Here is a 26,546-nt window from a genome sequence, read left to right on the forward strand (position 1 = left end):
CCAGGCTCTTCACTTTTAAAATGAGGAATAACATATACAAGGCCAATTTTCGCTTAGTGACGATTTGTTTATACAAAATACGGCCCTAAGAAAAGCTAAAAAACTAAAACGGGCAGGAAAGAAAGAATATAACCATAATAGACAAAATATTTTGACGGCACTAAATGATTCAAAAATAGCCAAATATGAACTAATGAACATACTCTGGATAACCACTTGCGAGTTGTCACCAAATCAGAGAGACTGTATAGAAATAAATTAAGCCAATTTTTTAATTTAAAAATAAAAATAAACAATGCAAAAATTGCGAATAAGTCGCATAAGAAAACATAAGGAAGTGTTAAAAAACACATGTTTTTGGCAAACCTTTCGAAAGAATTTGAATTGACATTTTAGGTCCGCTCTCAAAATATAATGTAGAGGACATATTTATTATTTATTAATGAAATGACTACAAGACACGCCAAAGCCATTCCTTTGCGACACGAATATCAACAAAAATCCAAGACATTTTACCGAAACATACATCCCGTCACGAAATTTCCAAAAACATTCTCATGGATAATGGCACCAATTTAATATCACCATGCATTCAAAAGCAATTAGAAATTCTAGGCATTAAACAAAAGTTAATGACTCCATTGCACCCTTAGACAAATTGAGTAACGAAAAGACTTTAACGAATCACTAATTGGCATTGTGCAACCTTTTAAAAGAGATGATGTAAAGCAATTGGAGAATTTTCTTCCTTATATGCTATTTTCTCACAGAGAAACACCACATCAGAACAGAAGTTTTCACCATTCTAGTCACCCCAGAGGAAAAGCAAATTTTCTTAAGAAATCATTGGGAAATGAAAAAATGTAAAGAAACGGTGACAGCATAGTTCTTATCACCAAAGCATAAACTAAAAAAATATCATGAGTTTCCCAAGCAAGCACCATGAGAATCAGTGGAAAAAATAAAATTATGTTATCAAAAATCAGCCTGTACAAGCGAATTCGAAGAAGGTAATGAAGTTCTCATATCGCTACTAGACGGCAATATTAAATAATTAAAAAAAATGGAAATACCTATTTAAGATGTAAAAGAAATTAAATGAAGTTAATTATCTGAAAAAGTGACAAGGGCAAGAAAAAAGAAGAGCTTAAATATGTGAACTTACTTAGGAAGTTTTTTAGTGAGAATAGACATTATAGACAAAAATATTCACATAGGTGCTGCCTCATGATTTCAACCTCGGAAAAAGACGAAGAAAGTACTATCTTAGGTACAATAGACCCAATTGAAGCACATAAGCATGTCATTGAAAAATTTCTAAGGAAACTAACCTAAGCCAATGTAAATGTTGCCAATTAACTTGGTTATTCACGGATTTTGCGGATGTAGATACAGCCCTAATTAGAAAAATGGAGGACGTGGTAAATAAAATACCAGTAAAGGAAAACCAGCCAATAGAAATATCTTTATCAAATCCCAGAAGTTAAACGGCAATAAATGAAAAAAGAAATATGGCAAACGTTTAATTAGGGTGTCATAGAATCATAAAACTCAATGGCATGGCGGGTCCTGTGCCCATAAGAATGCAACTTCAAAATAATACCAAGACCTCGGAAAGATAATGGAAATGCTTACTTCATGTCCTGATTGTGAACAAACAGTGATTTTAGAGGCAATGAAGAGGTCTTGGACCCATTATAAATTACCAGAGATTATAAAAAGGTAGAACTGGATGGATTACACTGTGTTGTGGAAAAGATGGGCGACATTGAGTTTCAGGTTGTATTGGATATACTAGGGAAGAAATTAGGGATTGGTTGTATCAGTTCTAAGGGGTAATTGGTCTCTTTCGGAAGAAAGGCTCCTTCCTTGAGCCATGAAGGGTAGTGGGTTCCCTCAGCACACAACTCATAAGAAATATGTGATCCAGTTCAAGAGACTTTGCCTTTCCAATCTTTGGTGTCAGGGATATGCTTTTTCGCCTTACTACTCTTTTCATATTTCCCTCTAACTTTTACCAAGTAATCCCTATCACTATTCCTACTTCTCACGGGATTTGACAATTATTTCCTCCAAAGTTTATTCCCTGACCTACACATCCAACTTTCATCTTAAGTTGGGATTGACAGCCATTCTTCATTCGACTATTTAAGGGGATGGGAACCAGAAACGACTTGCTCATGATATGATCTGACTTTTACCTGACTTCCCTGTACCAGAATAGTTTTCGTGAACTCTTTCATTTTCGGCCATTGATAAAGTTAGGTTATGCTAAGCGGTAATTCGTGTTTCAATTAGAATATTTATTTTATTATCACTGGATGTTAAATGGCTAGCTTAACAAGTGCTTGTTATTATAGAACACCAATTGTTTACTTCTCTAAAGTGCAAATTTTGTGTGAACAAAAAAAATTCTTGTTAATCAAGCTACACACCCTTGACTGAGGTTAACCCAAACCTATAAGGCTATCACCCCTTTTGATGTTTCCATTATGTATTGGATTTGGGAAGTTTATTTCACACTGGCCAGGTCAGAGAATTGCTTGAGTAGATCGGCACAATTATTTTCTGTTAAACCTTTGGACATCTATTTTTCAAAATCTCAAACCTCTTGCTCATGTCAATGCAATTCAAGAGCATGTTGCCAAGCAGTCAAGAATATTGTATGTTAAAAGATTTTGAGGCAAGAAATAGAAGCAGTAGCGTAAGCTTTTGTCAGAGATGGAACACAGAGAACTGATTAAGATTGTAATCCAGACGTTTAATGTTTATTTTATTAAAGGTTGACCACAGTGTCACGGGAATACCCATCTATCCTATAGAGAAGGTGTTGAGGCCTGTGCTCCTTTTCTTATTAATGTTACTTTTTTTAAATATTGATTTTCCTGATTTTGCTTGGATTTACCTACCAAAAAAATTTACTTATAAGTTAGACTCCTGTGGAGGTTATTTTGTTTTCAAGGCAACAATTTTGTATGAGTAGCTAAGTTTGCTTCGGATCAAAATTCTATATGAGTCTTCATAGTGGATAGCTAAATTCTGGACCATTGATTCTTATTTTATTGATAATACAAATTCATCTATGGTTTTGACAGACTAGACTAGCCTGGCTTCACACTGGGGTACATCAAGGCAACCATTCTTTGTAATGTGGACATTTATTCCTTATTAAGTGTACATGTAAAATTCAGACAGTGATGTTGGATTTGACATTTAGTTTAAAAAAGAAAATTATCCCTACGACTTTGTTTGATTATTTATCCCCTAGCCCTGTGGGGTTGCTATTACTACTAATACTAACAACTCACGGCACAACCAAACCGCCTGAGGCCCACAGAGCTACGTAAACTCCTCTTCCTTCGCATTTGATTCAAAGCCTCTTTTTTTATACTAATATTAGTTGACGTGCCTATCTTGCTATTCTTCCAATTATTCTTAACTGTGAAAGAATACCCTAAGTCTTGGCTATTCCACTTTTACATATTTATTGATTCCACCGTCTTTACTCATAATACTACCAAGGTAAGTGAATCTGCCCACCTGATCAATCTTTTCGTTATCAAATGCCACGTTTTAATCTTATCTTATTTCTAGCCTTAGTGACTTATCAACCTATTATAGCACCCTAACCTCGTGAAACCTATAAGAATTTATTCATTTTGGTCATGCATTTATACAGGATGCTTAAATCCTCATTATAATATAATTCCAGTTTTTCTTCCTCATTTGATTCCTGGGTCTTCTATTAAAGGGTAATGAGACATACCCTGCTTAACTCCTGATTTAGCTGATTAACTGCTAACCTCATTTCCTACCTTAACTGCAGCACTGTTATTCATGTAAATAGTACTATTCACTTCAATATATTTGACTTATATACCTTAAAAGTATGGGACCTTTGATAAGGCTCTTCTACCTACTGAATCAAGCAATTTCTAATATTTTATAAAACTGAGGACCAAAGGTGTTTGACAACTCGGGCCATTTTCACTTATTTACCTAGAAGTGAAAATTTGGTCAGCACATCCTCTATTTTTTCTAGAGCTGCACTGTTCTTCTCTTAAAAACCTTTTTCTGCAGTATATCTGAGTCTAAAAAGTATCGTATTACTAGGTATTTTGATACCTACAGAGACAAAACTAAAGCCATGATAATCATTACACTTATCTTCTCATGTTTCTTATACAGTGGTTTAATAAAGGTTTCCTAAAATCTTTAGTTACTTTCCGTTTATCAAAATATATTCATAATCTTCAGTAACTTATTTCTAACCTCAGAGCAGTACTTGGAGCCTTATGATTTTTTAACCCTTTTCGAACTTTTGCTAATTCTTATTCCCGAAAATACCTTCCTTTACATCCAAGGTATAACAAACTTTTTCCTTTTCGTTTATATCTTTTCATGCAGCTCTATCTCGGTATAGCACATTCTGAAAATGTTCTATCCATCTCTGTTTAACTTTTCCCTTTTCATTAATTTTTTACCCATTACGGACAAGTCTGGAAGGACAACTCCCTCTCAATTTATTATCATACAAGTACAACATTTTAATATTAGGATGTCTAGCTTCATCTTCCCAATCCCCGGCAATTTTATCCATGGCCTCCAATTTGAACCTCCTTAGCTCTTTTTTTAATGCTTTCTCCACTTTCATTATATTCTTTTTGTTTTCATATGATCTATCACATGGATAGTTCTTGTAAAAGCCTCTTCTCTCTATTAAAGAAAAAGCTGCAGTCCTAACTGTTTTCCCTAAGAGGCCATCAGCAACTACCGAAATTCTTTTCCTATAATTATTCCAACCATCTTCAACATTGTCAAATTTTAGGCTCTCAAGTTTAGTATTCACCAGTCTCTGCAAAGTTTCTTCCAATTTAATCCTGGAGTCTACCAGCATCATAGCTTCACTTGATGTAGTTACCCTTCGGAAATTTCGGCTTTAAATTAACCGTAGACACTACTAAATTCTGATCTTTACTTTTAACATCAATAACTTGACTCCTATATACCTTAGTATTATGTATTGTCCCTGCCAGTATTTGGTTTACTATAACATAATACATTAATTTTGCTGTCTTACCATTATGTGAACACCATGTTAACTTATAGAGACATTTTATGACCAAATAACATATTGGTTATAACTAGATTGTTATACCTAAGAAATTGCAAAATTCTGTAGTCATTACTGTTTTCTTTGCGTACACCAAATTCAACTAGGCTAGTATACCATAAATTAATATTTCTAATGACTTGGACACAGGTTATGCCAACAGGGGCAAAACAGGTGGCACTTACCACTTTCAAAGATAATAAAAAAATCACACTCCACTGGTTGTAATACGAGTTTGGAAAGAACCTGTAAACTCTTGGGACTGGCTGATCACTTTATTATGCTCTAACGGGACCAATAAATATTATATGAGTAATGACAGAAATTACTCTGGTGACGCTAGACTAGGTAAAAGACTATATTTTATGGCATTGATTTTAATGGTTATTTTCTTATATTTCTGGAAGTCAAAACCATTTTCGCAGCATATCTTATAGCTATATTAACATTTTATTTTTTCCTAACAATTTAGATTATAAAAGCTGGTTCTTTTATTGTTTTGTCGTGTCGACTTTTCACAAAGATATTTAACAAATCTTTTGAATGTTTTTGACTAATAATAATTTGAACCATCAAAGCTTGTAAAAGCGATTTCTGATAAATCTTATGTTACCTTAGCAGTCTGATTAGGCTGCATGTGCACAGGTGACTTAGCCCGGTGACTCATCCTTTTTGAAACGAAAAACCTGATCGTAACAGTTTCAAGACGATCATACTTGGGGTTTTCCAGTTAGTCCTGCATAGCATTTCTTAGAAAAACAATAATTCGCTCTTTTTATTATATGCTGATTTAGTTAAAAACAGCTTGATACGTTTATATTAATCATCAAAAAAGTTTATCCAGCCTCTGAGTCTACAATTCCCTTCACCCTAATTTTTTCTCCAAGTTGTCAACGTTTCATCTCACGACTTACAGGAAATGTTCTATTTTAAAACATTCAATTATCCTGTGGATACTACAGAATAGTTTTTTCGACAACCTTACAATGTGAAGTGTCTTTTGATTCAATACTTAACCTTAGGGGCTATAATGCAATAACTATTTAGTCAAAAATAAATTGTTTTTTGTAGGTACCCTCAACCCTTTTATAATATCTTATTTTCTTCATTTCCCATCAATAAAAAGTTTTATCTTAATTCTGAATTATTCCCGAGAAACTGATAATCCGCAATTATTATTATTAGTGTCGCCAAACACTTCTCAGTGCTTATGCAAGGAAATAGCATATATTTATGCCAAAGATTCAGAGTCCTTAAATATCAATACAAACGGATAAGATAGTCTTGAATTCTATCTACCTTATCTAACTTATTAAGGTTACCCATACCCTTTGCAGAATACGTAACCCTAAGCATTCTTGCATGACAAACTAGCTATAAATAGTACCTAATACAAGTCAATATAAAGTGCAACACCGTTAAAACATATTAAACTCGTATTATATACCTGTTAAAATCATATTAGGAACAGCTTCATATTCCGACTCTTCTATATCCATCTTAACAGCATCAACAACTCGATTTTCATGTCCTAATAATTTCATAATTGATTTTAAAGTCATCATTTGCCATCCTTTGGGGTTTACATAATCTCTTCCGTCAAGACCTAGAATAATATATATATATATATATATATGTATATATATATATATAAATATATATATATATATATATATATATATATATATATATATATATATATATATATATATATATATATATATATATATGTATATATATATATATTTATATTTATATATATATATACATATATATATATATATATATATATATATATATATATATATATATATATATATATATATATATATGTATATATATATATATATATATATATATATATATATATATATATATATATATATATATATATATATATATATATATATATACATCTATATATATATATATATATATATATATATATATATATATATATATATATACATATATATATATATATATATATATATATATATATATATATATATATATATATATATATATATATATATATATATATATATATATATATATATATACCCTTGCACTCTGCTCGCGCCAGCCTTCTATATATTGATTCTCATTTTGTCGCTTGTCTTGTAACCAAAGACAATTTGAGACAATGTGGTGTCGTTTCATATTGCTCTCTTTTAAGATATAGTTAATTATTAAAGCAAGTCCAATTTATAACAAAGATATCTAATAAGCTTCAGACTTTTCTTTTTCTTTTTAAAGGTTTTTGAATTGTTGTAATCCCTTATTATAACATATAAAAAAGTAAATAAAAAGTAAGTAAGACGGCATTAGACCCTTAAGGCCCAAACCGGCGGTAGTGATCTCCGTTTTATGGCCCTTCACCCAGGAAGTGCAATGGGGACTGGGGGCAATCATCATGTGCTTTCACATACCAAGCCGTCAGTGCTGATGTGCGTTTTATGGCCCTTCAGCCAGGAAGTGCAATGGGGGTTGTGGGCCAACCATCTTTTGCTTTCACACACCCTTCCTAACTACCTTGGGCAGCTTTTGCGTCTGCGGGAGAATATAAGAAGAAAGAATCTTTTTTACATTTAAGAAATTGCATCAAACCAATGATATATATTTTCTGTAATCAATTGTAGCTTGAGAATAACGAATGGCTCATTAGGTGCTGAAGTCCCCAGGGTGCTGTCGTCGGTAAATGTAGAGAGTTCTTCGTGTTGACCAAGTGTATCCAAGTCTCCAACTACAGTGTCTCCTTTCTGGCACAATTGACAACTGAAATTAGATCGTGGGCTGCTAAATAGTCGATGGAGGTCATTGATATATATGAGGAATAGGGACGGTCCAAGAACTGATCCTTGTGGCACTCCATATTCAACCAGAACATGCTCATCAGAAGCCTTAACTGCATTAGATCAGCCAGTTAGGAATGAGGAAAACCAGGACAGAGCTTCTCAACGAACACATTGATAAAACAACTTACCGATAAGGACATAGTGTGTGAGGCTGTCAAAAACATTCTTCAATTCAAGGAAGATTACCACTGGATAAGGCCAGAGTCTAAAGACTGTGGTAAAAAATGAAGCAATATTTACGAGCGGGTTCTGCTGAGTATTTTTCCCGAAAACCAAACTGGTGCAAATGAAAAAATTTCTTCACTTCCTGGAAACTCAACAGACGCTTTAGCATAGCCTTTTCTTAAATATTTTAGAAAAAAACAGACAGAAGGCATATAGGCCTGTAGTTCCCCGGGTCCCCCCAGTCACCTCCTTTTGAATAGTGCTATCACTTCTGCCAACTTCAGACGCTAAGAGATTATTCTGAGCTTGAATGACTGTTTAACCAAGTGCCACAGTGATGTAATAATTGAGGGATGAATTTGTTTAATTAATTTGATAGAAATTTGGTCGAATCCAGATGAAGAATTTCTTAATGACGAAATTATTATTATCAGTTTCTGCTCTGTAACTGACTCAAGAACCACCGACTTTGCACAGGAAGGACCAAGGAACTGCTTTCAAGATCTAGAACTTGAATAAGGAGCCACACCTAACGCCTTTCTTGATTCGACCTCAGCAAATCAATTCGCATCGCTGTTCCGCCTCAGTTGTATGACATACGAAGTTTCTTCTCAAATACAAGTTTCCTTCTGCCTTTTTTTGGCCTAGGACTAGTTGCAAGGCTTCATACACTTGAGTCTTGAAGTACTTCCTGGCATCTTCACTGCTCGTGAGAGTGTGAAGTAGATCGAATCAGTAAGAAACCTTGACGGTGTACTTTTGCTTGGCGTCCAATTCCTTCAATTTTTGACATCAATAACTGATGTCCTCGTTTCTGACTGCTGGAGTTTCAGGTAAAGCTGAACTTTAGCGCAGAGAAGTCTGTATTCAGCATTTCCAAACTTGGCTGATCTGTACACTCTTCAATTCCTCAGGGAAAACCGCCATAACCTCAAGATCTTAACAAATTCGATCATTTTTTAGTGCGTCTGTCCTTGCTGTACCACGTATATTGGTTGATGGGTTTGCGTTGGAAGTTCATGTTTGCAACAACAAGATAATAAGATATGTGGAGATGAAGCAGGTGCAGACCATTGTCATTAGGGGGACCAGCATTACACGTCCTAATGTGCCTCTCCAAATGCCTGTGTCGTCTCCTACTATATCGTTGAAGTCCCCAACCAGGATGCAAATTTCGAGGGGGATACGATTGCGAATGTTCTTGAGAACTCAGAATACAGTTTTGTTTTGGTGTTATCATTTCAATAGTTCGTCTGAGAATAATACACTAGAACCGTCATTAAGCCATGTTTGCGCTGGTAAAGTGCTTTAATAAGTCTGTCCGATATCGCTTCGTGGAACAACAAGGACTTTGCTGCTAGGCTGTTGAGCACAAGGCCGGCACCGTTTCTTCTTGTGCACCGACCAAACCATAACAATGAGAGGCTATCACCTATTACTTCTTCACCATTGTGAATCCAGTGGTTCTCGGTCAGTCATGCAATAGGTATCTTATTTTTGGGTAGTTGTCTTGGTAAAAGGTCTTTTGCTGCATCTGCGTTTAGGGTTCAAACATTCCAGGTGGTTATTTTTAGTCCCCTTTGGTAAATAAGGTTAAATCCATCGGTCTTTCTGACCAATGGCATGTCCGTTGACGCACTCTGGTTGTAACATCAAAATAGAGTCTCTATCTGAGGCAGATTTGTCACCTTGCGTTTGGGCGGAGGTTTGCCAGCACAACCAACCTATGCCTGAAATTGACTAACCACTTGGGTTGGGCTCCACCCATCTGATGAGGTTTTGGCAGCCAAATATGGCACGATTCGTTTTAAAGGTGATGGTGATTCCTCCTATCCAACCGGACGTGGCTACTTACTGGTCATCAATTCCAAGAGCCGGACGGCTGCTATACCCCTCCATTTCGTGCGCGTAAGTTAATTTGTTGTAACTATCCACTGTAGTATACGCGTAATTTATTGTTTTATTGGGCTATAAAACTGAATATAGAAACGGACTAACCAAATAAGGGGATAGAAAGCATCCCCGGAGAACATTTATTGACGTCTGGAAGGCTTCTCCCAATCTCTTAGACATTTATACCTGGCTGCCCAGATTCGAGAAAATGTTTGTGGGACTATATAATGTAGAAGTATGTGCCAAAGCCCTTTCGACAATATTAAATCAAACGCATGTTTGAAGTCAATAAGAATTTAAAGCGGGTCTTTTGCATTATTTATATTTTTCTCAATCATTTGTCAGGTATTCTAATAATTTCAAAATGCCACTTTTAAGAAAATACCTGTGGAACCGATTTTAAGGCGTGCCCCGGCCCTTGGCAAGTGGCAGGGTTGTTTTGTTGATTCTTTTTGTAAATAAAAACAACTAACTGAGTCACTGTTTTACTCTTTTGTTGGAAACTGGAAGGTTCCACGGGAAATAAGCAAAATATTGATGGGTCCCAATGCTAGGTAGCTAATATTTGCATATTTAATTGCATCTTTGTAGGTATATGGTTTTAAGTATTTTGTGAAAAGTTTTGAGGCGTTGTTCTTCTAACGTAATATTACTTTCTTCTTCACCTTGAGTTTTGACTCGCTCTGGCTTTCGCTGTTGCTCATCTTCTAATAGCACAGTTCTTTGTGCATCTCATCATTTTGTTCTAGATTTTAACCTTAAAACTTAAAATTTTAAATCCTCCCTTTCCTTGAATTTTTAGCGGATCTTTAAGACGTTTAACCACATTATTCAATTTGATTATCCTGCAATTTAGTTTTAATCATTAGGTTGGACAAACACTATTCAAACCTATTGAAATATAAGATTATAAGACCTTGATAATCCTTCAAATGAAATTCATATGTACAGGAAGGATTTTAATCAAAAACAGTATACGTTTCAGTAATATTTGTGATCAAGCAAACTTATAAATAAATTCGAAAAAATAAATAACAAAATAAATAATAATAAAAAATACAGGAGAAACTATAGTAAGCTTGAGAAACAAATTAGGGGAATTGCTTAAACAAAATGAAAACAAAGAAAATTAAATTCCATGCTTTCAGCTTGGTTCTCAAATTCTTTTTTAAGGAAGGAAGACAAGATCAAAAACAGGTTTTGCTACCGAAAATGGTAACTGTTCATAAAAATGGGATATCCTAGACGTTTCAGATATTTGTATTAAAAAACAGCTAAGAAATATGGAGTGATGGCTCAGGCTTACACATAACTTTCGCTGACATCTAAGGAAAAAGCATAAGAAAATTCATATTTAACCAACGTATGATTGTTTTAAATTGGCAGTTTTAACAGCTAGCCACCCGTTTCGTGAAATAATGCTTGCATGAAACAGCTGTTAGCTTTGAGTGAAGCAAGGTTGTAATGGGGGAGGGTGTTTCCTAGTGCTATTTTCAATAAATCCAAAAAAGCTCAATAAATTCAAATAAAATAATCTACTAAAGCTCAATAGTAACCAAAACTCTAAAAAATGGAATTTTAATATCAATAGTTACATCAAAAGAATTATATCTTTTGCTGATTTTAAATATATAAGTTTCATCAAGCTTAGTTTTACTCATCAAAATTTATAAGCCTGAGAAAAATTCACCTTATTTTTTTAAATAGGGGGAAAAAACCCTTAAAAATCATTGAATCTTAACGAAAACTGCACCATCAAATGTAACGTATCAGACAATCTAATTGTAGAAGTTTCAAACTCATATCTACAAAAATGTGAAATTTGTATTTTTTTGCCTGATGATAGATCACGGATGCGTGTTTATTTTTTTTTGTTTCAGGGGTTATATTGACCCAGCGGTCCTACAATTTCGCAAGAGGGCTTACTCTAATGGAAATTAAACATTTGAATTCCCTTTTTAAGGGAACAAAAATTGAAGGGCACCTAGGCCTCCTCCCACGCTCATTTTTTCCCAAGGTCACCAGATCAAAATTCTGAGATATCCATTTTGTTCAACATAGTCGAAAAACCTAAGAATTATGTCTTTTGGGACGACTTAATACCCCACAGTCCCCAGGAAAGGGGCTGCAAGTTACAAACTTTGACCATTGTTTACATGTTGTAAGGGATATTAGAAAATGTACAGACGTTTTCAGGGGAACTTTTTCATGTTGAGATGGGCAGGTGGGCCGAGGGAGGGGCTTACGTTGGAGAATTTTTCCATGAAGGACTTTATCAAGAAGAAGCTGCAGAATCTTCTAGTATTATTTAAAAAAAAAAACAGGACAAAATAAATTAAAAAAGTTTCAGTTGTGAGTAAGGATCAGCATTAAAATATGAAAAGAACGGAATTCATTACGTAAATAAGGGGATTTATCTCCTTCACAATACCTCGCTATTTACTCTAAATTATTTTTAGGATTTTCAACTATTCATTCTACGGCCTTTGTGATTCATTGGTCATTCTTAAAGAATTGGGACAAAATTCAAGCTTTAGTGTAAAGAGCAAGGTATTTAAGAGGGGGTGAACCCCCTCTTATACGTAATAAAAATATACAAATATAGAAGCTCCTTACGTAAATCTATATATATATATATAAATAAGTTGTTTGTGGGTTATGTCTGTCTGTCTGTCTGTCCGCATATGACGTCTGAATTATTTCATCATATACCAATTCAAAAAAGAAAGTATAATAACCGATGTAGCTGAGTTGGTAACGCGGTATTTTCCAAGTTCTAGGTTCGAGAGGTTCCAAATTCGAACCTTGAATACAAAAGAAGAAAAAAACTAAAAAAGGTAAAAACTACAAAAAAAAAGAAAAAGAAAAAAAATAAAAAAACTAGAAAAGCTAAAACACTAAAAAAACTAATAAAAGGTAAAAAACTAAAAACTAAAAAAGAAAAAAAAACTAAAAAACGTAAAAACTACAAAACTAAAAACTAAAAAAAGGTAAAAAGTAAAAGTATATGACGTCATTATTAGTACATAAGGCTTTGTATATGCACAGACAATGGGAAAGCCAAGAATGTTGTATATTCGCAAGTTTTACGTAGTTTGAAACACATATATAAATCTATCTATATTCACAGGTGGGACACAGGGACACAACTACAATGGCGCGTAACTAATATGGCGCGTAACGACTTACGCGCGCGCGGGTTCTTGGGGGGGGGCGCGAAGCGCCCCACCAACTAGGTGTTGGGATGGCGCGAAGCGCCACCCCAACAGCTAGTTAACTATATTTACTACTAATAAAAACGTTCGTAAAAAAATAAAAAGTTCCAGTTGCCTTCTTAAGTAAACAAAATTGGAGGGCACTAAGCCTCTCCCCCCACCCCTTTGTTAATATCAAAATCGTCCGATCAAAACTATGAGAAAGCCATTTAGCCGAAAAAAATTACTATACAAATTTCGTTTTGATTATTTATATGCGGTTAGCCAAAATCAAAAAATGCATTAATTCAAATTAGTTCAGAAAATAAATACAAAAAACGAGTTTTTTAACTGTAAGTAAGGAGCGATAATAAAACTTAAAACGAACAGAAATTATTCCGTATACGAAAGGAGCTCTTTGATCCTCAACACTTCACTCTAAATGCTAAAGTTTTTTATTGTTTTAAAAAGTAGACTTATGAAAAAGAGTCAAATTCTAGCACAAAGAGCCAGGCGTTGAGGAGGGGACAACCCCTGTCATATATGGAATAATTTCTTTTCGTTTTAAGTTTTAATGTCGCTCATTATTTGCAGTTAAGATAACATTTTTTATTTAATAATAATAAAGGACAGCCTCTTGCCAACACTAACTGTATCTGAGTTCCAGTGGTAGCTATCAGCCTATTAAAAGACGACCATGTCCCAAAACACAATAGAACAAACTCTAGCCAATAGTAACTGATGTATTAAAAAGACTCATTATGTGGATGATGATGCAACGCGTACTTATTCTTAGGAATGATATTATAACATATATTTATTTTAATTATATTTCTTAATAAATCATCATAAGTAGAAATTTTCTGCTCAGTATTGAGCAGCTTACAAACTTAAGAAACTGGTCAACCTATGGTTTGAACCAATAAATGCTTTTGTCATAATACTTACTTCATTTGAATTTTTGGATTTAATTTCTGTTTGCTGGAGCTATAATATTTGTAGACTTTAATGGGTTTTCCTATTTCTTAGATCATTCTTCATAAAAAAAAAATAATGACCTATAAGCCACGAAAGTGGTATTATCAAAAGTTCCGATTAATCAAATTAATTAGAATTAGTTCAACAAGCCGTTGCACTAGCAATAAAGCACAAATAAGCGCCTTCGAGACTAATTCCAAAGTTGTGAGTTTTTTCATTGCCAAGGCCCCACTGGCGAGAATTTTAATTTCTAAGGGATACAGCTAACTTTTCTCCCTTTTTTCATTCTCTTAAGTTTTTACATATGTCTTTGATATATAATACTTTCACTTTAGACGTAGTGTTTCGAATAGAAACTGCTCTTTTGATGATTTTGCTAATCATTTTTCTAGGCTACTAGAAATGATTGGCACATTATGCGTGGTTGGTGGCTTATGGCGTTTTTTCACTATTTTGTCTATTTGAAATAGCTGTATTGATTTAAACATAAACTAGACCTAAGGCTGGTTTTGAAGTTCATTAAGTATAGATATCATCATTGATTGAAAGTAGGGGTTGACCAGAATAATCCTATTTAACTATCCAAATAGATATATTGCCATATATGATTGACCTGATGCGGAACATGGATGGTTTTATCAATTCTTTTCTATGTAAGCTAGCATTGCAGTTTCAATCCACCGCTTATGCTAAACATTTGCATGACTCAAGAGTTGCCATTGCTTAAATTCAACTGTGAACTCTTTTCTACACATTTTGAGCGTCTAGTTTAGCTATTTTTGAACCCTTATACTGACACCTCTGTTGAGCCAAGTTCCATTGAAGGTCTTTTCCATCAGTAAAGAACGCCCGTTCATGGCCGATTCCCTTGCCATAATTTGAACTACATTCGTAAGAAGTTGGAGCCACACGTAACCAGATTTGCAGTCAGAATTTGTAGCACATGTTAGGATTTGTAGTTACAACTAATAAAAATTGTGTTGGGACTTGCAATCACAATAGGAGTTACAGGTAGTAACATCCGTCTATATTAGTTACCATAGTCACTGTTGGTAAGAATCTTTGTCTATAGTAGTCTCAACTATAGTTATAACTAGTCAAAATAACAGTTGCAAGTACGTACAGAAACAAGCTATTGCATTTGTCAGTTGCTGCTGTCATTTTCACAAGTAAAAACAATATCAAATATTGGTAGTCGTATATGGTCACAAATAGTCATAGCTGCAGCAGTAGGAGCAGTAATAGTAGTAGTAACATTGCTAATTGTAAGATTATGCAGATAGCTGAGGGAGTTGCGCTTGGAAATATTCGGTAGGGAGGTCAGGGGGAGAGATAAGATTTTGGAAATATTGAGAAGCAGGTATTAATTAAGTATCAATAATTTTGAAAAGTTTGCCCAGGTAGGTCTGAGGTATCGAGACGAATTTCTTAAATAATTAATTTTAGTGTCTTATCAGTCTATGTTTTGTTGCTGTATTTTTTTTTGCTTGTTTTGTGTGTGGCCATGGCCCAATTTGGCTTTCTTGTGAAAAAATCTATCGATCTATCCAACCATATATCTATCCATCTCTCCATCTATCTAACTATAGGGTTTCTTAGTAAGTTTGAAATCCATCTAAATATATCCTCAGATTTTAAACATAATACCCCTAGCTGTTTCAGATTTATTACAAGAGAAGGTGTTTTAATTTAGCTTGATATCCTCCTCCACTTTCAAAGAAAGTCCCGGTCCTTTAAATTTAGCTATATTAGTGTTCGCCTTAGCAGCTTTAGCGGTAGTAATAGTGCTAATAGCAGTGCTTGTCACAGCAACAGAAGTAATAGCGGCATTTGCAGTAGCACTTAATTAGTGCCTTTTGATTAGTTTAATATCCTCCAAAATGAATTAGAAATATCAACTCAGTACACTAGGCTTTTCCCTAGACACAACTCATAAAGCCTTTTAGCATCCTTTATGAGAATATGAAGTTTGTTCAGCATCCCCCTCAATCTCTTTGAGAATATCACCTTCCTTTTTTGTTTCTATATTCACAGTGGCAGGTATTTCAAGGTATGTGACATGCCGCAAATCGATTGCCTAGTTTTGAAACCTCGAAGTTTTAAATGTCTGTTAAATCTTGTTTTGAAAGAGTCAACAGAGGGATTTTTAAGAATAACATCACCAGAAAGATTATTTCAGATAGAAATGCAAAGCCAGATGATGTACCCTACCTCAAGTACTCAGTTCTTGGCGTGCTCTCCTTTAAATTATTGGAACTAGCTGTTTGCAATCACGTCAGCCTTGTTAGTTGGACAAAGTGGGAACAATGCGAGATGAAACTCTTTTGAGGTTTGATGTGGGTTTGATGTGAAAGTTTGATGTGAATTCATTCATTGAATTCATATCAAACCTTTCATTTGGAGACTAGAGCGATTCATGTGAAGAGTTGCAGTCCATCCTGTTTGCCCTATTCTGGATCTTCCGGAGGTGTATAGAAAGAGTTTTGAGGTAAAAGCATATATTGGACATCCATATTAAGCTGTGGGTCTGATATAGGTCATGTAAAATAAGATAATCCAGGTAGACGGTAGAATATTTTTTTTGCAGAGAAGGGTAACTGCGAGCTTACTTGTGCAGGAAGTTCTCACTCAAACAAGCTGGTTATTCTAAGAGATTGTTGAAGAAATGAATCCCAAGTAGAAGAGACCCCTCGACTCTCTTTACAGTTTCAGTTTTGAAAATGAAACAGGAATGTTCACGTGCCCCATTTGATCGGGTTTTTAATATCCGTACTATTAAAAGTAACTTTTTATTAGTTTGTCGTGCCTCTCAGTGTGACCATATTTTTGCAACTCAATCTACTAAGCAAATCCTAAAATACTGTTAAACCACTCTTTTTGGTAACCATTATATGTATTATTTGTTTTGATTCACTTTAACATACCCTTCAAAACTCTCAGAGAGGTTTCACCTATGTATCTTTACTCTAAGTAGTAAATAAATATGTAGCAATATTTGAAGTAGTAGTATTTTTAGTCGTAATAGGGCTATTAGTAGTAGAATATGTGGTGAAGTAAAGTCATAAATACCCCATTATTCAAGGTAAACGATTATATTTGGGAGTTCCGGTAGGACTGAGAGCTACTGGCCACTATTTTTTCCCCAGATTAGGGTAGCTAATAAGAATGGGTAGCCAAAGTTAACAGAGACGTGCCTACACAGCATGGAGAGGAGAGAGAGAGGGTAAGATTGCTTGCTTTTAATTAATGCAATCTAAACAATGGTAGAGAGTACAAGCCAAGAGTTACTCAACATATTATAGTGACAATGCATAAATTCATACAGACATAAGATAACCAAGCACACTTACATTAATTCAAAATAATCTAAAAATCCAGCAATAACCAAAGTCACAGATATCTAAGAGAGAGAGCCCCTGATTATCAGCAGAGATGGAATATATATTATATGCCTTAACAGCGTATCCTCTTGCGATTAAGGAAGTAGCTTTCAGAAATTTCCTAACTCAATCATGCATCATATAAGCTCCTAGTTAATGTGGCTATTACAGAACTTCTCATCCTAGTTAAATTGTGTCTCTTGAATTTAATAAAGGTAGTTTCTGACCTGAAGGGTCAGTCCACTACAATACTCCACTTCTCCTTATGAAGAGTTATTTCAGGTTTTCTGTATGTTACCTTCAAACGACAACTTTTAAACACTTTGAAAATACTTCTTCACCACAGTCCTAATGTATCTGGGTCATTTTCTTATAAATTATTTAGAGCTATATTCTTTGAAAGGTCATATTTATTGTCAAAAATTAAATACTTAGTGCATTTAAGAGTTATTTTAATAGTGTGATATATTTGCGTACTTTTCGTCTATTCCCTTATTGGCCAAATGTATTTCTGGTGCAACACCAAAAGGCTGCTTTTCTTATTACTTATACTATAAAAGAGCCCTCAAATGTTCTCATTTATTTATCTAAGTGCCTCTGTTGTATTGTTTACTGTTGCATTGTACGATTGCTTCCTTAATTTTCATCCTTAATAGAAAGAATAAACATTGTTAGAAGGATTACTTACTTACTTAGACATAGGTCCTCCAACGCCCAAGGGTGCATGGGACAGTAACAGTAGTTTGTAGATTTGAAGTTAGAAGACTTAGCAAGCGTTTTACTAAAATAGTATTGAAATATTAATTTTAAAGTTAACATAAATTCCAGGAGTATTTCTTGAAGAAAATTTTTAATTCCTGTCGAACAGTAGAGCTTATTAATTTGTAGTTAAATTATATTAATCTTAGTCCTTTTTTTCTTTTATAGAATCTTGGACAGCTTTTTAAGATCAAACAAAATAAATATAAAAACTTTTGACTTCTGAGACAATTTATTTTCAATTAACATTAAATTTAACATTATAACCACGCTTTTCTAGAGACATTGAATTAAAGACTTTTTGGCTTGGATCAATTAAAGCCTTACTGGCGTTATTGGTTTGCTTTCCACCTACTATACATAGTAAACAAATGGTAGAGGGTCACTTTTTGGTGACTGAAAGTGTAGAAAAATTTTACTAATAACTCATAAAATTTCAAGTGTTTTGTACCTGAGCTAACCTGAAAATACACCTGAATTTTGCACCTGAAAGTAGACTAATAAGCCTTATCTTTTTTCAAGCACGAGCGAAAACAAACAATTTTATTGTAAATAAATTACTTTTACATATTTCATTAATCGCATAGATGTTAAATTTTCCAAGTGATAAATTATTAAATTGCTAACTCTCCATTTGACATGTAATCTACAACCGCATGGAAAAATTTTGTTTATTTTTTTTTGTATGCTTCTATGCATGCTCAATTCAGAATTAACAATCACCTTAAGAAATTACTTTTTATTAATATAAATCTGACCTTAACACAAACAATAAAAAAAAATACACCCCTTTTAGTGAGCCGAATAAAACTAAGGTTTAAAACGACAGATTATTAAAAATATTATTTTTTGTAGGTCTCCACCCGGAGGGGCTCTTCATTTCATAAACATTTGTTTTTATGGCATTAGGTATTCACCAAATGACATATAGCGATCGCAATTTCTATCGGTCTGTCTGTCCCGGTTTTGCTAATTTGGGCACTACTGGATAAGCTAGGACGATGAACTTTGGCAGACATATCTGGGACATTAGAGAATAATTAAGAAATAGCCTCTTTCCAGATTCCACTATCTGGGGAGGGGGGATTGGAGGGACAGTTAATTCGGAAAATTTAGAAGAAAGTACGTGTTTTTAACATACGAACGGATGATCACGTCATAATGAAATTTGATATTTAGAAGTGTATCATGTCTCAGAAATGTAATTTCAAATCTTGACCGGGTCTGTTGACATTGGGAGAGTTGGAGGGCGAAACCTGAAATCTCGGAAAATGCTTAAAGGAGAGGGATAGGGATAAAACTTGTTGAAAAAACAAGCAAAAGTCCTAGATATGTGATTGATATAACTTGAATGAATCTGCTCTCTTTGGGGGAGCTGGGGGGGGGGGGGTTAATTCGGTTAATTCGGAAAAATTAAAAAAATGAGGTATTTTTTACTTACGAACGAGTGATCGGATCTTAATGAAATATAATATTTAGAAGGAACTTGTAACTCAGACCTCTATAATAAATTTCAACCAGATCTTGTGACATTGGGGGGAATTGGCTGGGGGAAACGTTTTTGCTAATTTGGGCACTTCTAGATAGGCTAGGACGACGAAATTTAATTCGTTAATGAAATGAATGAAATTTAAATAAAGTTAATTCGAAAAAATTTGAAAAAAAATAGGTATTTTTAACATACGAACGGATGATCACGTCTTAATGAAATTTGATGTTTAGAGGTGTATCATGTCTCAGGGCTGTAATTTCAAATCTAGACCCGGTCTGTTGACTTTGTGGGGGTTGGAGGGCGAAACCTGAAATCTCGGAAAATGCTTAGAGTGGAGGGATCGGGATAAAACTAGGTGGAATAAACATGCAAAAGTCCTAGATACGTGATTGATATAACTTGAATGAATCCGCTCTCTTTGTGGGAGCTGGTTAGGGGGGGGGGTTAACTCGGTTAATTCGGAAAAGTTAGAAAAAATTAGGTATTTTTACCTTACGAACGAGTGTTCGTATCTTAATGAAATTTAATATTTAGAAGAAAATTGTAACTCAGTCCTCTTATAATAAATTTCAACCTGTTCTTGTGACATTGGGGGGATTTGCCTGAGGGAACCAGATATCATGGAAAACACTTAGAGTGGAGAGATCGGGATGAAACTTAGGGGGAAGAATGAGCAAAAGTCCTAGATACGTGATTGACATAACCGGATAGGATGTCTTTGGGGGAGGTGGGTTGAAAACATAATTTGGCAATTCGAAAAAATTGGAAAAAGTGAGGTATTTTTAACTTATGAACGGGTGATTGGATCCTAATAAAATTTGATATTAGAAAGAGCTCTTGTCTCAGAGCTCTTTTTTTAAATTCTGACTGGATCTGGAGGCATTGAGGAAAATTGGCGGAGGAAACCGGAATTCTTATAAGACGCTTAGAGTTGAGATATCGTGATGATGCTTGGTGGGAAGAATAATCACAAGTCTAGATATGTGATTGACATAGCCAGACCAGATTTACTCTCTTTGGGGGAGTTGGGTGGGGGAGGGGGGTTAATTCAGAAAAATTAGAACAAAATGTGGTATTCTTAACTTACAGAAGGCAGAACAGATCTCAATGAAATTTTTATTTAGAAAGACCTCGTGTCTCAAAGCTTTTACTTTACATACCAACCGGATCAGAATGAGATTTGGGGGGTGGGTACCGATAATTCAGAAAAATTAAAAACCGAGGCATTTTTAACTTATGAACGGGCTATCGGATCTTAACGAAATCCGATATTTAGAAGGATCTCGTGTCTCAAAGCTCTCATTTTGAATTGCGACCGAATCTGGTTAAATTGGGGGGAGTTGGAGGGGGTAACAAGAAATTTAAGAAACGTTTAGAGTGGAAAAATCATAATGAAACTTGGTGGGAAAAGCTCTTGGCTCTTCCAAACTCGTCACAAGTGCCATATGACCTCTTTGCTCTTGTTTTTACCAAAAACTTATGTTTAACATTTAGAATTCATACTCAATTCAAGGGTTTCGAATCAATTTAAATTATATACCAATATGACCATAACAACGATTCATTAGAGAACTTCAAGTAAAAAATTAAAAATTCTGACTTAATTTGTTAAAATACATAAAGAAAACTGATATTAAAAATGAAACTCTAATAACTCTATATATCCTTATGGATCCGTACAACTAGATATTTCTTCAATATACTACTAACTTAAGTTGTTAAACAAATACAGAAAACTGATATTAGAAAAGAAACTCTAATAACTCTATATATCCTTATGGAACCGTACAACTAGATATTTCTTCTATATACACTAGCTCTTTAAAACTATATAATCTAACTGCTCATATGGGATTATATCTTCAGGCAGGGAATATTTGACTAGTATTTTTTTCCGACTTGAATTTCAAATAATAGAATCGGTCTTTTCTAATTTTCGTTTGTTTTCCATATTTGATAAACTATTCTCAGCAATTGCCCTTTACTCAGTTTCTGTTAATTTATGTTTCATGACTTAATGGATTTTAACTGTCTCTGAATTTTATGTAATTTAGAAAATGTAAATATGCATTTGCCTGGTATTTTCTTGTTCTCTTCACATAAAAACAAAAGAAAAACTAGTTAAAATTTCTGGTTTTGTTTCCAATTTTTTCTGCTAAATGTCCTTTTTAACTGTTATAATCTAAATTCACGAATACAAACTTTGTGGTTGCTCTGACTGCCAACTGTTTCTGGCTATATTTGACAACAGATAAGATTGAAGCTTCAGCCTTGAATTTGATAAGGTGTGCCATTGCATCTTCTGACTATTAACCCAATCCCATTTGAGTTCTTCTTTCAACATTTGCTTTACAATCTTTCAACATTTTTGGATAAAATTAAATCACTGTTTTATATATTTCTTTTTTAATGGTACCGGGGCTAATAATCATTTAATCAGCGTGTGTTTGGCGTTTTAAAAGCACTGTAATTTCCAGTTGCTTCTTAGAGCGATGCTATAATAAGTTTTTGCGTGATATTTTCACCCAAAGAAAAACTAAATTAGCTCATAATTTTCCGCCCATAATAGTAGCTAAATAAATGTCTTGAAAAGAAAACATGTTTTTAAAAGAAAACAGCAAGGTATATTAAGAACAATTTACCCTCGTATGGCCACTAATAAGCACTCTTATCGTGAAAAACTGAATTTAACTATTATCTTCTTTTTCTTTCTATTAAAATTTGACTCCTCCCAAAAATAAAATTTTATAGAGTACAATCTTGTATTATTATTAGAGTTTTATCTTATTCTTATGAATAGACAAAATATAGGCATAATAGAGGCATCCCAACACATTAGCTGTACTGAATGATAATATGGGATATTGAACCGTCACTTTTATGATTAAAAATCAAATACATAGAACATTTCAAAGATATTTTAATACTAGGATATATTTGTTTACTATTTGTCTATTTCTTTGTTGGCCAAATGCGTTTATGGTGAATCACCAAAAGGGTTCTTTTCTTATAACTTATACTATCAAAGAAGGCTCCACTTTAATCATTTATTAATCTAGGTGCATACTGTTGTATTTATTATTTGTACCATTTTATGCTAAATTTACACCCTGGTTACAAAGAAAAAGTGTGTTAGATGGATGACCAAGTGTTCTCATGAAATAGAATTAAAGTGTTAATTTTACAGTTAATAGAATTTCCAGGAGTATATCTGGATGTAAATTTTAATTCAAATTGTATACTGAAGCTTATCATGAATGTGTTGTTATATAGTGATTTTTTTATGGGCTTCTTTTTTCTTTTTTTCTTCTTTTTACTAAGTCATAGATAGATTTAATAGACTCAAACAACATAAATATCAACAATTTTAACTTTTAAAACAATATATCTTCAATTAACATTGAATTTAACATTAAAACAACGTTTTTCAACTTATGTTGAATTAAAGCCTTGTTAGCTTGAATCAAAAAATTTCTGTCCACTTATAATGCTATGATTTGAGCTTGAGTATTAATTTTGATAAGGTTTGAAATTGAATTTTTTGACTGTTTATTCAATTTGACAGTTGTTTCTGTAATTGGAGCTTAGTTACACATGGAGCCTCTGGTAACTGTAACAGCTGATTTCGTGATTTTCATTTCAGATTACTGTGCTGAAAAAATTATTATGAAAATAAACAATAGTTAATTACTAATAATATATTTATTTGAAGCTCTGAAATTAGTAGCCATAGTTTACCAAGAACTAGTATGTCTTTAACGAAGTTTTAACATTCCAGGTTTTTTTTCAAGCACAATCTTAATTTTTTTGGCTTATTTTTAAAGTTAAATTTAAGCTATCATTTTTTTTTATTGGACAGTAGGATCTCTTTTTTTTAATGGTACAGTCGCCAATAATCTTTGAATTAGCGTATCTTTGGCGTTCTAAAAGCACTATAATTTCCAGGTGCTTTTTAGATCAATGTTATGATAAGTTTTTGCTTGATACTTTTGTTTTAAGCATGACTAAATTAGACTATAATTTTCCCCAATCACTGTGGCCAAATAAAAGTCTTGAAATGAAATTTCAAAATGTTTCAAAAAAACAAAACACAGTATATTAAGAACAATTTGTCCACATATGGTTACGATAAAGCACACTTATTTTGAAATACTGATACTAATTATTTTCTTTTCTTGTTAACTTTCTATTGCAATTTTAATTCTCATAAAAATAGATTTTTTAGGTTACAATCTTCTACAGTACTGAGTATTTTAACATACTCTTGTGAAAAGATAAGGGTTCTGCTTAGTAAACATTTCTCAACATATTAATTGTACTGAATAATTGTTTTTTAATATCAATATGCTGGCCTGACGATGCAATAATCGTAAATTTGTTCTGAGGCTAATTGTTGTTTATTTGAAAGACGCAGGGAAAGGAAGTCTCAATGGGCAAAGCCCCATTGGCAAGAATTATAAATTCTAAAGGAAACGACTAACTCTTCTCCCTTTTTTCAGTCTGATAAGTTTTTAATTATTTATTGGTTATATAATTCAGTTCATTTTGACCTAATATTTTGAATTAACAACTACATTTTTGATGATTTCACAAATTATTTTTCTAAGCTAGTAATCACAAATAGTAAAGAATAAATAAATGGCATATTATGCACGTTCATTGGCTAGTGGCCTTATATTTTTTCCTAGTTTATAATTTCAAAATAGTTGGATTGATTTAAACTTAAACTAGACTTGATGGTTGTTTTAAAGTTCAATAAGTATAAACATAGTAATTGAGTGAAAGTAGAGGTGGACAAGCATAATCCATATTGTCTTTCCAAATGGATATATTACCATATCTTTTTTCTCTAGCGTGGAGGATGTATGGTCTTATTGATGTTTTAATAATTTTTATCCAAGCAAACTTTACGGTTTTCATCCACTGCCTAAGCTTAAAATTTGCATGGCTCAAAAGTTGTCATTGCTACAAATTCAACCCTGAAATCTCTTCCTATGGATGTTGAGCATCTAGTTCAGTTACATTTAAACCCTTATCTTGACACCTTAATTGTGTCTAGTTCAATGAAAGGATCTTTCCATCAGAAAAGGACGCCCGTTAAAGTGCTATTCCAGCACCAAAATCCTTTATATTATTAATTCTTCTTCCACCGGATTTTCTGATCCTTTCTTATACTGCCATTCTCAATAGGATAGCAATTGTGGATGTGCTTTTTCCTTTCTGTGAATGCCGATAAGTGTCAGTATTTGTCTTTATTACGTTATGTTTTTCTGTTCATCAGCCTTCTAAAAACTGTGGTTAAAAGTTTTAGTTCTTCATCTTCCCTGTGCTTGTGATGGTACACAACTACCTTAGTATTGGCTTTAACAAGTTGGCTTTAGCAAGTTGACTTTAACAAGGAGAATTTTTTTCCTTAGTAAACTCCGTAAAATGCTACATTTTCAAGTTAAGTCCACTCCTGAGTCAGACGGGAATGGTGGTTGCTTACATACGATTGTTCTGACAACAATTTTCGCATTTCCTCTGCTAACTTTTAAAGAAAGTTTTACTAAAATTGTAATATTATGAAGAATAACAGAGGTAGTGGTATTTTGACATCTATCAAGTCGATTTTGCACATTACTAAGAGACTTTCCAAGAATTTCCTCTCTAGTTAGAGAGGTGGTGGTATCTGCATAAAATAAATAAGGTAAATTTTGGAAACGCTCAATAATCACAACATTCTAAGCTTTATAGGTGTTTCTAGAACGGCAGAGCTTTGATCACCCTTAAAAGCTAGTATTTTTGTTTAAAAGCTTGGTTTTATTTGGCAGAAAAACTTCACAGGCTTCCAAGGATTCTTTAGTGGCATTTGTTTGTCTTACTGCCAAATTCTGTATGACTGCCAAATCAGCATGACAAAAAGTATTACTTACTGCCAAATTCCTGGGTATAAATCCTGGAATATTGCCAGGAATTTGCCATATATTAATCAGTCTATGTTATTTGAAATCTCTTGTATTTGAAACTGGTTTGTCCAATTAAGAATTAAAACTTGCTTTTGTATTCTTTTGTGACAATAAGCTTTAAACTAGTTTGGTCTATGATTGGTGATTTGCTCTCCCTATGGCCTGAAGCTAATTCTATATATTTTTGGCCTGTTGCTTATTTCACTGCTATTGTTTTCAAGAAGAGGAGGTTGGCATCTACAGTACTTGGTGTTCCAAACCCTTCAAAACCTAATTATATTGGATTAGTTGTTGATTGTGGATTGATCTATCCGTGGGGATGGATGTCGACCCTCCTCACACCTAAAAACTTTACATGCTGTCTCCCAAAATCTTACAAGGTTTCTCTCTCTTCCATGGTTAACATTAAGAGAGGTTAACATTGTTATGGTGATATATATTACCATATATATATTATGGTTAACATTATCACCATGGCTAACATGGTAATATTATCTTGATTAAAAAAGATATTTATGGAAACAAGTTCAAAGTTTCACATCACTATGGATTTCCTTTTCTACTAAGGTAATAGCTATCATAAGATTTTCAGGTTTTGTGACAATGTTGGCATATGAAGCTTTTTGGTAAAATTTGCTTAAATTCATTTAATTGTACTTTTAATGGTTCGTTGGTCCCGCTTTTACCTAGTTTTAAGCATACTGACAGGCAAATTTTTTATGCATATTCAAGAATATTGGCTGGGGAATTAAAAGTAAGTACCTCA

The 26,546-nt window shown here is 33.6% G+C and overlaps 1 protein-coding gene across 3 annotated transcripts in view; it reads right to left on the reverse strand.

Annotated features, from left to right (window-relative positions):
* Positions 1–26,546, reverse strand: part of LOC136042325 (probable methyltransferase-like protein 24) — a 123,090-nt gene that overhangs the window by 54,484 nt on the left and 42,060 nt on the right. For 2 of the 3 annotated variants that reach the window (XM_065727278.1, XM_065727277.1), the window contains exon 3: positions 6,561–6,719. The exons of the other annotated variant lie outside the window; for it this stretch is intronic. In XM_065727278.1, the coding sequence (XP_065583350.1) occupies positions 6,561–6,719 (159 nt within the window). The remainder of the gene's footprint in view (positions 1–6,560; positions 6,720–26,546) is intronic. 3 annotated transcript variants of the gene reach the window in all.

Source organism: Artemia franciscana, unplaced genomic scaffold (genome assembly GCF_032884065.1).
Source record: "Artemia franciscana unplaced genomic scaffold, ASM3288406v1 Scaffold_1102, whole genome shotgun sequence".
In the NCBI taxonomy this organism is placed as follows: Eukaryota; Metazoa; Arthropoda; class Branchiopoda; order Anostraca; family Artemiidae; genus Artemia; species Artemia franciscana.